Source organism: Panthera tigris, chromosome A2 (assembly GCF_018350195.1).
Source record: "Panthera tigris isolate Pti1 chromosome A2, P.tigris_Pti1_mat1.1, whole genome shotgun sequence".
Lineage (NCBI taxonomy): Eukaryota > Metazoa > Chordata > Mammalia > Carnivora > Felidae > Panthera > Panthera tigris.
In genome coordinates this window covers 143,920,693-143,934,372 of record NC_056661.1, presented here as the reverse complement: position 1 = coordinate 143,934,372, position 13,680 = coordinate 143,920,693, and the positions used below count along the sequence as shown (strand labels likewise).

General features: G+C 38.0%; 1 protein-coding gene across 4 annotated transcripts in view; it reads left to right on the top strand.

The window, feature by feature from the left end:
- Nucleotides 1-13,680, top strand: part of TNPO3 (transportin 3) — a 78,028-nt gene that overhangs the window by 27,697 nt on the left and 36,651 nt on the right. For 2 of the 4 annotated variants that reach the window (XM_007078070.3, XM_007078071.2), the window contains 6 exons: nucleotides 825-1,025; nucleotides 1,992-2,065; nucleotides 3,568-3,724; nucleotides 8,851-8,994; nucleotides 11,416-11,591; nucleotides 12,056-12,194. In XM_007078070.3, coding sequence (XP_007078132.1) covers nucleotides 825-1,025; nucleotides 1,992-2,065; nucleotides 3,568-3,724; nucleotides 8,851-8,994; nucleotides 11,416-11,591; nucleotides 12,056-12,194 — 891 coding nt within the window. Of the gene's footprint in view, nucleotides 1-824; nucleotides 1,026-1,443; nucleotides 1,610-1,991; nucleotides 2,066-3,567; nucleotides 3,725-8,850; nucleotides 8,995-11,415; nucleotides 11,592-12,055; nucleotides 12,195-13,680 lie in introns of those variants that run through there. The other 2 variants (XM_042971898.1, XM_042971897.1) reach the window with 2 other exon arrangements.

The following is a 13,680-nucleotide window of genomic DNA, read 5'->3' as shown; positions in this document are numbered from 1 at the left end:
AGACATTTTAGCCTTCTCCCAAGAAGAGGCAGTTTAGTAGAATTAGATTAGAATTTTATCAGTTGTTAATTAGTTGTCTTCTGTGTAGTACTGGACTTTGTTCTCAAAGTTATCTTTCAAAATAGAACTCTCTTTTATAACTGTGACTGGCTGTTAGAGACCAATTCCTGTGCTTTTGTTCCATTATTATTTTAATAGATATATTTATTTTCTCCTGTGAAAATGATTTTAGCATTATGTGTAGTACTATGCCAAACATAAATACATCAGAAAATAATAGAAGTATGAGAAATATTCACTTGGGGTGAGATAATTTTTTTGCTGTCTTATTCAGGAACTAAAGACTGAAAGGTAGGCTTATTGAGACCAATATGAAATCTATTCTCCTATTTATAGATATATTAAAATGGTTTCTAGACTCCATTCTCAGAGTGAACAAAAGTTTATTCAGGTGGAAAAGAAACATCCAACGTATAGATAGGTTTGGAAGTTACACAGTGCCAGTTTTAGTAGGATCTTTTGGGACTTTTTTTCTTCATACTCTCCCCCTACACAATTAATGATTCTGATCAGCAAGATTAGATCTATTGACCTGATTGATAACTCTCATGCCTTCCCAGAATGAGTCAGAAGAATTTAGGTAATACTTTTGTTGAACAGGGCCTATAAATACATAGTTTGAGGTATTGGCTGAATTAGTGGGTGATTTAGCTTGTCAGATTTTTGTTATACTTTGGTCTATATGTGTTTTTATGTGTATTGAGATACATTAAAATTATTTAGTAAAATAATCTTTAAGACATTTTTGTTTGGTCTGCTTTCAGGTTCATGCATGGGAGATTTCAGACCAATTGTTACAGATCCGACAGGATGTGGAATCATGCTATTTTGCTGCACAGACCATGAAAATGAAGATTCAGACCTCATTTTATGAGCTCCCCACAGACTCTCATGCCTCTTTACGGGACTCATTACTAACCCATATCCAGAACTTGAAAGACTTGTCACCTGTCATTGTAACGCAGGTAAATCCTGTGCTTCTCATTAGGGAAATTTGTAAGGTCATTTGGATTCATCAAATTAATTTTGATTGACATTGCTAGGCCATGTTAAGTAATGTTAACAACTTTATTACAGACTCCTTGCTATATTCTTAAGTGGATAGAAAGTGAAAATGTAAATCTTCTATATTAATCTTAGAGTTCATTTGATTTAAAACCAATTTAAATACCAGAAGTGGGGGAGGTGAGTAGAAGTTTTCACAGGCAGGAATGTGCCCTTCCCCCCACCCCACTGTTAAAATTGCAGATGATAAAAGTACTGTTTACTGTTCTGGGTCAGAAGTCTACATAGTTGCTTTTAAAAAAAAAATCCTTTCTGGATCAATTGGCTGGTAAAATTCTCATGAATGAAATAGTGAACCATCTGGCCTTTCCCCCTTAGACTGGGAAATACATTGGAAAGGAAAACTGGAAGCTTTAGTGAATACATACTCACATGTGTTCTCTGCCTGGCGTAGAAGTGCCCTTGAAGAGGAAGGAGGCTTTTGCCTAAGGCTTCAAGATGAGAAATGGAAAGAGAAGGGAAATGGCATTCCATTACTTGAGAAGTGAGTCAAAGGGCTGACTTTGTCAGTAGCTTTGGCCTTTTGGCAAAGTATAATTTATCTGTCCGTGAAGTTCTATGGTATTGCCAAATAAAAGTAAGTATTAATGTATTCTGAGGAAAATCTATAGTGTGTTCTTTCTGGCTTCTTTTTGTTGTTTTGGTTTTTTCATTTTTAGAGGTTAACTTTTTAAATCCTAGCAATTGGTAGCCAGCCCAGAAGAGTTTACATGGATATGTAGTTGTGGAGATGAGGAGAGGTAGGGGGGTGTCAGTCTTCGTTGTCATATTGTTTGGAAAAAGTTTAGTTTCTTTGCTTGCCAACTAGTGTTGATGGTAACCCTATATCTGTTCATCGATTCATTTATTTATTCTCTCTTATTCAGCTGGCTTTAGCAATAGCAGATCTTGCACTACAGATGCCTTCCTGGAAGGGATGTGTGCAAACATTGGTGGAAAAGTAAGTTGTACTGACTGTATACTAGCATTTGGAATAACTATTAAGCTACAAAGAGAAATTTGTTAGCATTAGCTAGACATGTGGAGTATTTTCCCAAACCCTTAACGTAGAATTATTTATTATTAACTTTTGTTGGATTAAAAGAAAATCATTTAAAATTTAAGTATTACAGAAGTATGTTGCGTGGGACATAAAAGGCCCTTAAAATCACACACACACATGTTCCTTGAGTTAACTGCAGCAAAGTCTTTCGCGGTCTTGTGGGTCACTCCCACTAACTGACATGTCAGCAGTTCTATAAAAACATTGTCAGAATGTTTTAAGATTATTAAATTGAAAGTCATATGAGGCCCTGGGTGGCTCAGTTAGTTAACTTTGGCTTTGGTCATGATCTCACAGTTTGTGAGTTCGAGCACCCCATTGGGCTCTCTGCTGTCAGTGTGGAGCCCACTTGGGATCCTGTCTCCCTCTCTCTGCCCCTCCCCCATGCGTGCTTTCATCTATCTCTCTGTCTCTGTCTCTGTCTCTGTCTCTCTCTCTCTCTCTCTCTCTCTCTCTCAGAAATGAACATTAAATTTTTTTTAAAAGTCATTATGCATAAAAGTTCTTATTAATTGGGGTTTGTTTCTTATCTGTTCAAAAGGACAGTATCATTTTTAGATACACAGAGCCTACTACTTTGAATAAAAGCATTTCCTCATGGTCTTGGCAAGATAATCTTGGTATTTGCTTGCATTTTGGTTAAGAAAATTATTTTTGAACAAAGTGGATGTCCTTTTTACCTCCCACTACAGTGCATCATTAAGGCCTTTATATGGATAATTTATTTTTTTTGTTTTAAGAAAATGTTTACTGAGAAAATTAACACATGCTTCTTGAAAAAATTCTAATAGTATGGAAGGTTTCAGGGTAAAAGCCTTTCTGTCTCCCTATTCCTATATTTCATGAGTAATCACTATTAATGATTGGCTGTATAGCCTTCCAGACTTTTCTCTTAAGCATTTTAAAATAAGTGCATATGCATTTTAATGTACTATGTATTCATTTGTTCATATGTAATATATTCCATATACTTTTTTTACTTTATACATTGTGGACATCTTTTCATGTTAGGACGTAGATATTTCATTCAGTATAATGGCTGTGTATGTTCCATTGTATGACTGTCTGTAACTTTTTTTATCCTAATTATGGAGGACCTTTATATTTTCCCAGTTTTTTGTTATTATAAAAATACCACAGTGCATATTTTTGTATACTTTGCATGTGTATGCGAGATTTTTCTGAGAGAGAAATTTCTGGAAGTGGAATTGCTAGGTCAAAGATTATACAAGTTGAAATTTTGATCTCCAGATACCTCTCCAAAAAATTACATATATATCTTTTCCACTTTAGCAGTAGTAAAAATGCTGCTTTTGTAGGTTATTCTGAGGCCTGTTGTTATCTTATGTGATTATTTTCTGACTGTAAATAACTTCTGTCTCTCCCCTTTTCTTTTCCAGATATAGCAATGATGTAACTTCTCTGCCTTTTTTGCTGGAGATCCTTACAGTGTTACCTGAAGAAGTACATAGCCGTTCCTTACGAATTGGAGCTAACCGGCGCACAGAAATTATAGAAGATTTGGCTTTCTACTCTAGTACAGTGGTATCTCTCTTGGTGAGGAAGCTTAAAATACTAAGTTGCTCCCTAGAGGCAAAAAGCCATGGTTGTTATTTTCTAATTCAATATCAGTATTGTGACCCACACCTTCATTCCCAAAGAATCTGAGCCATCAGCAATCCCGCTGTTTTTTGTTGTTGCTTCTGTAGTTTTACATTAATCTTTACTATTGAGCATGAATTACTAAGAAGCTCTCTAGAAAATTCTCTGGGTTCCAGACCAAGAACTTCTTGCTTCCATTGTATAGAAGGAACTCAGTTTTCCCGTGGTTTTTGGGATCAGTCACTCCAGCCTACAGATTAACCCCCTGCCCTTTTTTTCCCTATTGGTTCAGTGGCATAAGAAGCCCAAATTGTCCAGATGGTGGACTTATATTCCAATTTACTGGAATCATGTTTGTGTTTTCCTGGTGGAAGCATTCCTTCCTTGGGGGCCAAGATCTCAAAACCAACAGAGCTCAGATTCGCTGTTTACTATACATCCTTTACCCTGATATGAATTCCTTGATTAGACAGGATTCCATGATGGTTGGATATGGCATTCGGTGAATCCATAAATGATACATTGCTGACAGAAGCATTGCAAGCAGGGAAGGCATATCCATATCCAGAATATGAGTCTCTTCCTTCCTTTCTTCCTATGAGTCTTGTCCTTCAAATCTCTGCTTCCTTTGTGATAGAAGTGCAACATAATCAGTCAATCTGGTTCCTATGGCTGATGGTGCCATTTTAGGGCCTCAGTGTTGGTCTCTGCTGTTGGCAGGTTTGATACTCATCAGTAGTTTTAACTTAGTGGAAGTCCATGTTAATTCTAGTGTAGCCTCCATCCCTGCTACTGTGGCCACTTTGTTTATGAGGCCATTGAGTAAGCACTGGGTGGCTGGGGAAAGAGACTGATATTATAGAGTTTGTCATTTTGTCCCTCTGTCATTGAAAGATTCCTCTGTATTCACACAGGACAGAAATCACTCCACAGTCTGGGCCTGTTTGTATACCATTCATATGTACTTCTGCCTCAGACTTCTTGTCACCAATCTTCTGACCATGCTTCTTCCAAATCCCTGATCATCCATAGCACTGAAAATTGTCCATAAATACATGTAGATCCATATTTTCTTTTTTTTTTCTTAATATTTATTTATTTTTGAGAGAGAGAGAGAGAGAGACAGAGTGCAAACAGGGAGGGGCAGAGAAAGAGGGAGACAGCATCTGAAGTAGGCTCCAGGCTCCGAGCTGTCAGCACAGAGCCCGACGAGGGGCTCAAACCCACGAACTGTGAGATCATGACCTGAGCTGAAGTTGGACACTTAATCGACTGAGCCACCCAGGTGCCCCATATTGTAGATCCATATTTTCAGTCATCTCTTACTCCACATGTGGTGAACAATGAATTCTATTGCTTGAAGTTCTGCCCATAAGAATTTTTCTTCAACCACTCACTGTCCTTCACTACAGCCCCTATGTGGGCCTGTAATTCTGCAGCTGTCCACCTTTAGGTGATACCAGCATGATGTTGGACAGATCATCTGTAATCCAAGCTTGAGTTTTCTTCTTTAGTTATCTAGTTTTAAGGAGCATCACTAGAGGCAGGAAGCAACAGGCATGGATTGAGGGAGATGAATCAGTGCAAGAAGAGTTGGTGTCAGAGGAATCTGATCTACCTGCTTGTGCAACTTTCTTACACCCTTTTGAACTCAGTCTCTTATATTCCATATCTGTTCAATGACAGGTTGCTGTTATGCATACCCAACCTTATGTTTAGGTAACTCACACAATACTCAGTTCATGATGGGAACCTCAGGCATATGTTTAATCTCTGCCAAGAATCAGTAGCAAGCCAGAAGCTTGTTTCTCAAAAGAGAAGGTATAGGTTTACTCCCAAATCCTAGATATTTGTACTGTGATTTTCCTTCCTATTGGTACTTCTCAGGGGTGCCATATACTCATTAAATCCAGACTCTCTAGGAAGTACATTCATATCAATGAGTTTACCTCAGTTTAGTGGTATATTCCAGTGTCTCTTGGTCTAACACCCTTAGAATCACTTCCGCATATGTTCTCTAGGTTTCTTCATATACATGGTGGCAAAGTTACAGAGTTCTCTTAGTAAGTTATTTCCTCTGTGGGTACCTGTCCCCTGGAACGTGCTAAGATTTGGCCATAATTATGGGTGGCACAGGAAATGGTTGTGGTAGGTCTTGAAGAGAATAGGCATCCCTTTGAAAGCACCTATCTTAGATAAGGTTATTGCAGGGCTTTGCAGCTGAAGAAGGCATCTTCTCAGACACTGGAAGGCAGACTACTTCTAGTAAGGGAGATGTGGTAATCTGGGAGTTCAAGATTGTTTCATTAGGGTCCAACCAGATGTCTCCATTCCAAGTTTCAGAATCCCATGCTTTACAATTTCCTACTTTCCACTTGAGAAATCTTATGAGATTGTGATTTCAGCTGTTGTTTGTAATTCAGCAAGCCACACAATTTTGTGTATAAATATTAGCCCTGTAGCTACACAAAATAAGGGCCTCATTTACAGTGGTTGTGGAAGCTTTGGTTCTCAGACTGTGGCTTAAATTGAGTTAAGGGACCCGAGCTTGTCATTTTCTTTGTTTCGTTTTTTTTCTTTCTTAAAGTTTATTTATTTTTGAGAGAGAGAGAGAACGAGAGAGAGAACTAGCCGGGGAGGGGCAGAGAGAGAGAGGGACTGAGCATCCGAAGCAGGCTCTACACTGACAGCAGAGAACCTGACTCAGGGCTCAAACCCGTGAACTGAGAGATCATGACCTGAGCTGGAGTTGGATGCTTAACTGATTGAGCCACCCAGGCACCCCTGTCATTTTCTTTTTGTAAGCACTTAAGTGAAGTCAGAAGAATCCAGTTGACACTACAGTCCTTGCAGTCATCATTACTGGGACAGTGGTCAAGTGCAGCAGCCGCTTGGACTCTCCAGTCATATGCTTGACTAACACTTCCTCATAATTAACAACAGACAATAGCTTGATTTGTTGTGATGACATCTGAAAAATTTTTCCCTGTGGTACTTAATAAACTTAATAAGGTCTATAATTGTGTCATGTCGCTTGTCATGTTACAGAATCTAGAAAATGAAATTAGTCCATAATTGCCAGGAAAAATAGGCTGGCTGTAATCCAAGGTACCAAAGACCTCTTAAAACCTTTTTCGTGGTTTCCCCCACATTCCCTTATTCGTTCTATTCCATCTCATTTTGTCAGTATTATACTTTTGTCTTCTATTCGGGGGGAGCCATTCCTAAACATTGTGTTGAACTTTTAAAAATTTCAAATATTATTGTTTTTTTCTTACAGTTGAACTGAGCCTGTCCTCTAATATATTTTTTTTCCCTTCATTTATGCTTCATTTTGTTAATCCAAGATCAATTCTTACCTCTGCTATATTTTTACTGGTGAACTCTTCTGGCATTTATCTTTCAGGTTTTGAGGCTTTGCTTTAAGAGACAGTTCTGTTTTGTTTTGTTTTTTATTCAGAGACAGAGTTCTTAATATAGTTCTTCAAAAAAATTTTTTTTAAATGTTTTTATTTATTTTTGGAGGAGAGACAGAGAGAGAGACAGAGACAGAGCATGAGCGGGGGAGGAGCAGAGAGAGAGGGAGACAGAATTCGAAGCAGGCTCCAGGCTCTGAGCTGTCAGCACAGCACCCAGTGCGGGGCTCGAGCTCACAAACTGTGAGATCATGACTGGAGCCGAAGTCAGACGCTTAACCGACGGAGCCACCCAGGCGCCCCAATAATACAGTTCTTAAAGAGGAACCCAGGGTAACTTAGTTCTGAAGCTTTATGGTGTGTGTTTGATTTAATTAGATTTTTTTTCCCTTCAAAGCAACTAGATTTAGATGTAGGGTTTTTTCAAAATTCTGTTTTTGAGTCAGAAGTTAGAATGTATAGTCATTCTATACATTCCATTTGTAAACATCCTATCTTAGTAAATTGAAATGTCATTCAGGAAGTGTAAAGGCCAAATGGTTCTGTGATGACTTTACATCAAGAGCTTCGTCAATTCAAGTTTATGTGTGGTTGCAGTGAACTTAACTTGAATCATTTCTGTTTTTCTTCTTTGATTTCAATTCAGTTCAGTACAATTCATACTAATTGGGAAGTATGTAATTATAATTGGCCTGATGATACTGCAAACATAAGGGGACTGTGGCTACCTAGAAGTACAAGGGTCAACATTTAGACCACTGTGGGATTCTGAACCCCAACACATGCCCCCCAAACCCCATGGCAATTATATTTCTAATCCATTACTTGTAAAAGTTATTTTGAAACATTATTTTCATCCAGAAAAAGTTACATTACACTTGATTTTGGAAAAAATATACATCACAAAAACAGTTTGCAGAGAGAAACAGTGGTGAGTTTTAGTCTGAGTTTTCATTTTATCTCTTTTATCAACCCACCATATTTATAGTAGAGTCACTTTATGTGGAATGGCGTATTTGCTAGAATGTTCAAGTGCTGAAGCTGAAACGTCAGCTTTTCATGTGGGGATGTACATTAGTCGGGCTAGCTTATTTTTATTCTGTAAAATCAACTGCATAGACGAGTACTATTTTAAAGACACTTTAAAAAAAATGTTTATTTTGAGAAAAAGAGAGCGTGCATGAGCGGGGAAAGGGGCAGAGAAAAAGGGAGAGAGAATCCCAAGCAGGCTCCACGCTGTCAGTGCATAGCCTGACAGGGCACTTGATCCCATGAACTGTGAGATCATGACCTGAGCTGAAATCAGGAGTCGGACGCTTAACCGACTGAGCCACCTAGTTGCCCTTATAGACAATTTTTTGATGAGATTACATTAATGAAGAAGTGGGATCTAAGAAACAGTTATTTCTGGAATACAACTATTCTGAGGGAAGTCTGTAATCTATCTCAGCTTCCCAGTTGACAAAGTGGAGATAATAGTGCCTGCCTGTAGCTTTAGTGGGGATTAATGAAGAGTGTTGAGAGCAGCATCCGACACTTACAAAGCACTTTTGCCTGTTAGCTGTTATTATTATCCTTCTCATTATTACACCTATAAGGTGATTGGACCTAGTGGTTTAAATATAAAGTTGGGCATTATTTAACTTTTTTTTTCCTTTTTTTCAGATGACCTGTGTAGAAAAAGCAGGAACAGATGAGAAGATGCTTATGAAGGTCTTCCGCTGTTTGGGAAGTTGGTTTAACTTAGGAGTTTTGGACAGTAACTTCATGGCTAACAATAAGTTACTAGCACTCCTTTTTGAGGTTTTGGTAAGGAATGGCTTTGTTTATGAAAGTATTTCTACCACATAGTCGCTTTCGGTAATAACTAACCTTCTGGGACATCGTGTTTTCAGATTTCTGCACGGTGATTGGAAGGTGTATAGTAAGAAAGCAGCAGTGTCCCTTCCTTGTTACCAAGTACCAAATTAAGGTATTAGTATTAATACTCAGAATAGAATGTAGTTAGATTTAATAGGAAAGCGGTCTTATACATAGATCCGTGATTTACATATTAAACTCTAAGTAACAAAAAACCATTGGTCTCTTTTTACCTGTTTTAAAAATATAATAATGGTCATTGGGTCTCAGACAGTTATAGGTGAGAATATTATCTTCGCAATTGAGATAGTTCACTTAAGCATCAGGGTTCACTTAAGCATAGGGTAGATTTAGGGCTTTTGAGATTAATGGAATAAACAGTAGTATCTTTTTATATATTTATGCATGTCTTCCATAAACTGTGAAAGTGATAATGCCTCCTAATACATTCCTTTGTCTTGGTAGATAGGACTAAGCAAGCATGTGGAATAAGACTACTTTTTAACACAAGGAACAGCAATATCTCAAGGACATATTGAACAGGTCTTTGGAGATGGGAGTGACTTTGTCCCGTTTTCCTGGATAGTTACCTTCCATGAAGTCATTAGTATGGAAGCTCTGTGGATACTGGTTGTGTGCTGGTGCACTACTATTTAGAAGATGGTAGCATGATACTCGATTGATACTGCTGTGAAAAGAAAAGAAAAAGGAAGGCATATTCAAGGAGACATTTTTGTGTTTCATTGTCATCAGTGTATTTATGCTGCATTTTTGCATCAGGAGCTAAGACTCAGGAAAGTTAGGATGCTAATAATTATTTTGCTATCATGTCTATTGATGCCCTACCTTAGTAATGGTAATTTGTGTTCTCGTGTCACCAAGTTGTGTGAAGAGTAGTCAGTATAAAATTAAAATCCCACTGTTGGCTGAAAAATTCATGATTATGATTGATTACATATGAAAGGAGCACAGTCTAGGATACACTTCAAACTCAAGACAGTGTTACTTCTGGGAAGTAAGACTGGGGTAAGGAATGAGCTCAGTAGTGTGCCAGCATGATACCATCTTCTCTACTGATCCAGTGTCAGGACTTCTCTGCCACTTAAAAGAAGAGCGATTTTAGGGTCAGGGTCAAATATATTCTCATTCTTCTTAGATTCATTGTGGTTCAAAATCATGGCATATTTCAGTTTGCTTTATAGTTTGACCACAACTTTATTATAAATATAGCCTTTTCTCCCATAGTTCTTTTTTAAAAAGCTTTTACAAATATGATACTTCATATAACATTACAAAAGAATAAATTTGAACATTTAATTTTTACAAGGTAGTAACAATCAGAAATATTTATGAATCTACCGCTTAACCTAAGAATAATCTAATGAATGATTTAATTATATCTGTGTGTTCTCCTGACCTTGCTAGTACAGCTCTGGAGATTCTAAATGTCCTTGTATTTTATTATTCACAGAAGACTAATATGCCTTTACTAAATTTATCCATCCTCTCAACTGTATTCTCCTGAATAGAAACCCTAGAGGTCTCGCTCTTTGAACCTTCTTCTGATCTGCTCTAATTTGTATCAGTTGCTCTTTAGATCTGCTCTCCAGCTGTCATCTTGGAACTTCTCTCTACTATGCTTCTGGATTGGATTGTTTCTTGAACCTCCTTAAATACCTTCCTCAGAAGGATATGTGGGAAATAAACTTTGGATTTTTGCATTCCTGGGAAACATTTTTATTTTGCTTTCGTTCTTGGTTGGTGGTTTAACTAGATATAGAGTTCTAGGTTCAATATTTTTTCCCTTCAAGATTTCCCAGGCCTTTCTCTCTTGTATACTCGCAGGCATCATTGCTAATGAGAAGCTGAATAACTGATCTTTGCTCCTTTCAAAGTTACCTTCTCCTCTCATCCCCAGAAGTTACAAGAACCTCCGTTGAACTTTGATATTCTGAAATAGCATGATAATGTGTTAGGTATGGGTGTTTGAGACTTGTTGGACGCTTTTATTTTAGGTAGTACTTGAATATCAGAAGGAAAAAAAAGATGGAAAAGATTTCCACAGACTAAAACAGGGGACGGGGAACACATGGCATTCTGTTTGAAGGAACTGGTATGGGGGGAGAAAACACATGGAATTTTAGAAGTCATGTGACTGTGATTAAGGTACAAAAAGGCTGATTTGCTTGGCATATAGGGAAATAGAAATAGGACAGGGAAGATTGATGAATATTGTCTGATTGAAGGCCATGACTGTTAGGCTATACATTTAAAGTACATGTTCAGAAACAGGCTGTAATTGTTTTGCTAGTACTTGGATTACGGCCCAGTGATCATACTTCATACTTCCCCATTCCTGCTATCTCCCAGCAACAAGATAAGACCTCATCCAACCTACATGAAGCTGCTTCAGATTGTGTGTGCTCAGCTCTCTATGCCATTGAGAATGTGGAGACTAACTTGCCGTTAGCCATGCAACTTTTTCAAGGAGTCCTGACATTGGAGACTGCGTATCATATGGCTGTGGCACGTGAAGATTTAGACAAGTGAGTAATTATTTCAGGCAGTAGCCCTGGGTTCCATCCTTCGTGATTCTTTATGACTCTATTTGTAAATAAAGACACCACATCCTAAAGATGGTCTACTATTCTCAACTGAACCTAGAGTGGTAAATTGGATGCAAAAAGAGAGATTGTAACCATGGAAGGGATCCTCACAAAGGATAAGGCTCCAAGAATTAGGGGTGAACTTTGGAGTATCAAGTATGATTTGATAAGAATTTGGTTCAGATGTTTTAGTAATTGAGAATTTGAACTGACTTAAGAGTCATTTGCTTATCTGTATAAAATATTAAAAAAAGGTAGCTGTTACGGAGATTTTGATACAACATAGCAAATAATCACCACATGTCCCTTAGGGTAAGGATCCTTTTGTTGATTTAATTAACTGAGTCTGTACATATAATATACAGATTTCTGACGTGGTGTTCTCATTACTCTTTCATCTACAGAGTTCTGAATTACTGCCGTATTTTCACTGAACTGTGTGAAACTTTTCTTGAAAAAATAGTTTGTACTCCAGGACAAGGTCTCGGGGACCTACGAACTCTGGAACTGCTGCTCATTTGTGCAGGACATCCTCAGTATGAGGTAGTGTCTATATTATGCTAAAGCCACTATTCTCCCAAGCTGTATGTTGCATATTACCTATATTCCATTGCCACTCGTCCCGCTTTTTATTTGTGCGAAACTGTAGTCTCATTTTTGATAAACGTGATATAGGAATTTCCTCTGTATTGGAGTTTTTTCTTTTTAAATTATATTTGGGTTTCTGCTTTGAATTCTTTTCTGTTTTCTTACCTGGTTAGCTGGGCTGACTGCCCTGGGCACCTTAGGGAACCCATTAGAAAGAAAGTGTAGTACTTTTTTACTGAGTCCCTTCTCTACATCCAGTTATTCTTTTTAGAGCTTTACAGCTCATATAAAAGCTTCACTCTGCATCTATAAGTTTTAACATCCAAAGTTTTTCTCCAAATTGTGGGTGGGAATGAGAAAGAGATTGAGGAGTGCCTGTGTGGCTCAGCTGGTTAAGTGTTAACTCTTGGTTTTATCTCAGGTCATGATCTCACAGTTCATAAGATCAAGCCCCCTCTGCGCTGACAGCATGGAGCCTACTTGGAATCCTCTCACTCCCTCCCTCTCTCTGCCCCCTCCCAGTTGTGCACATGCACGCGCTCTCTCTCTCTCAAAATAAATAAACTTTAAAAAGGTGGGGGGAGGGATTGAAAAGATTTAAAAGTCTACATTCCAAAATCTCTACAATACCCTGCCTCTTAAAAGAGTTGGCTAGATTTTTAAAAATCTTGTCTATTCAAGAAATTTTGCCTCCTCTTAATAGTATAAGAAGTGAGAAGGAACTCCCAAATTGGATATTGTTTTAAATAGATCTGTTTTGGATCCTTGATGGGAAAAGGGTGGTAAGGCCCCTCTTAGGGAGAAGCACAGGAGTGCTGTGATTCTCATCCCTTTTTCTCTTATTGCATAAAAAATAATGTTTATTTGTTTGGCTTGATCTCATGAGGATATCTAGATTTGGATGAAACGCAAAACATTTTGGGGAGGAAGTACAGCACTATGTAATAGTTATCACTCCTTTAAATAGTTCATGAGTAAGATGAACTGTGGATAAGGTCCCAGACTCTTCCCTTTCTGTCCCACTCAAAAAAGTAGGGGAGTAAAAATGACATAAGGTTGGTATTTTCAGGGATTTGCAGATGGTTTGTCTGGCAAAAGGTGTGTTAATCTCAAAACGAAAGGATTTTAGGGGCGCCTGGGTGGCTCAGTCAGTTAAGTGTCCGAATCTTGATCTTAGCTCAGGTCTTGATCTCAGGGTCATGAGTTCAAGCCCCACATTGGGCTCTGCTCTAGGCGTGAATCCTATTTAAAAAAATAAATAAATGAAAGGGTTATAGATTTGAGAAAAAAGACTTTAAAAGAGACTTCCATTTCTGTATCTGTTTCTCTAAATTCAGAATCTACTGTTGGGAAGTTATCATCTAAATATAGGGACTGCATAGCCAGTCATCCTAAATAGAGTTTGGGTCCTAACATGGGAAGATAGTTTGGGAGGATAATA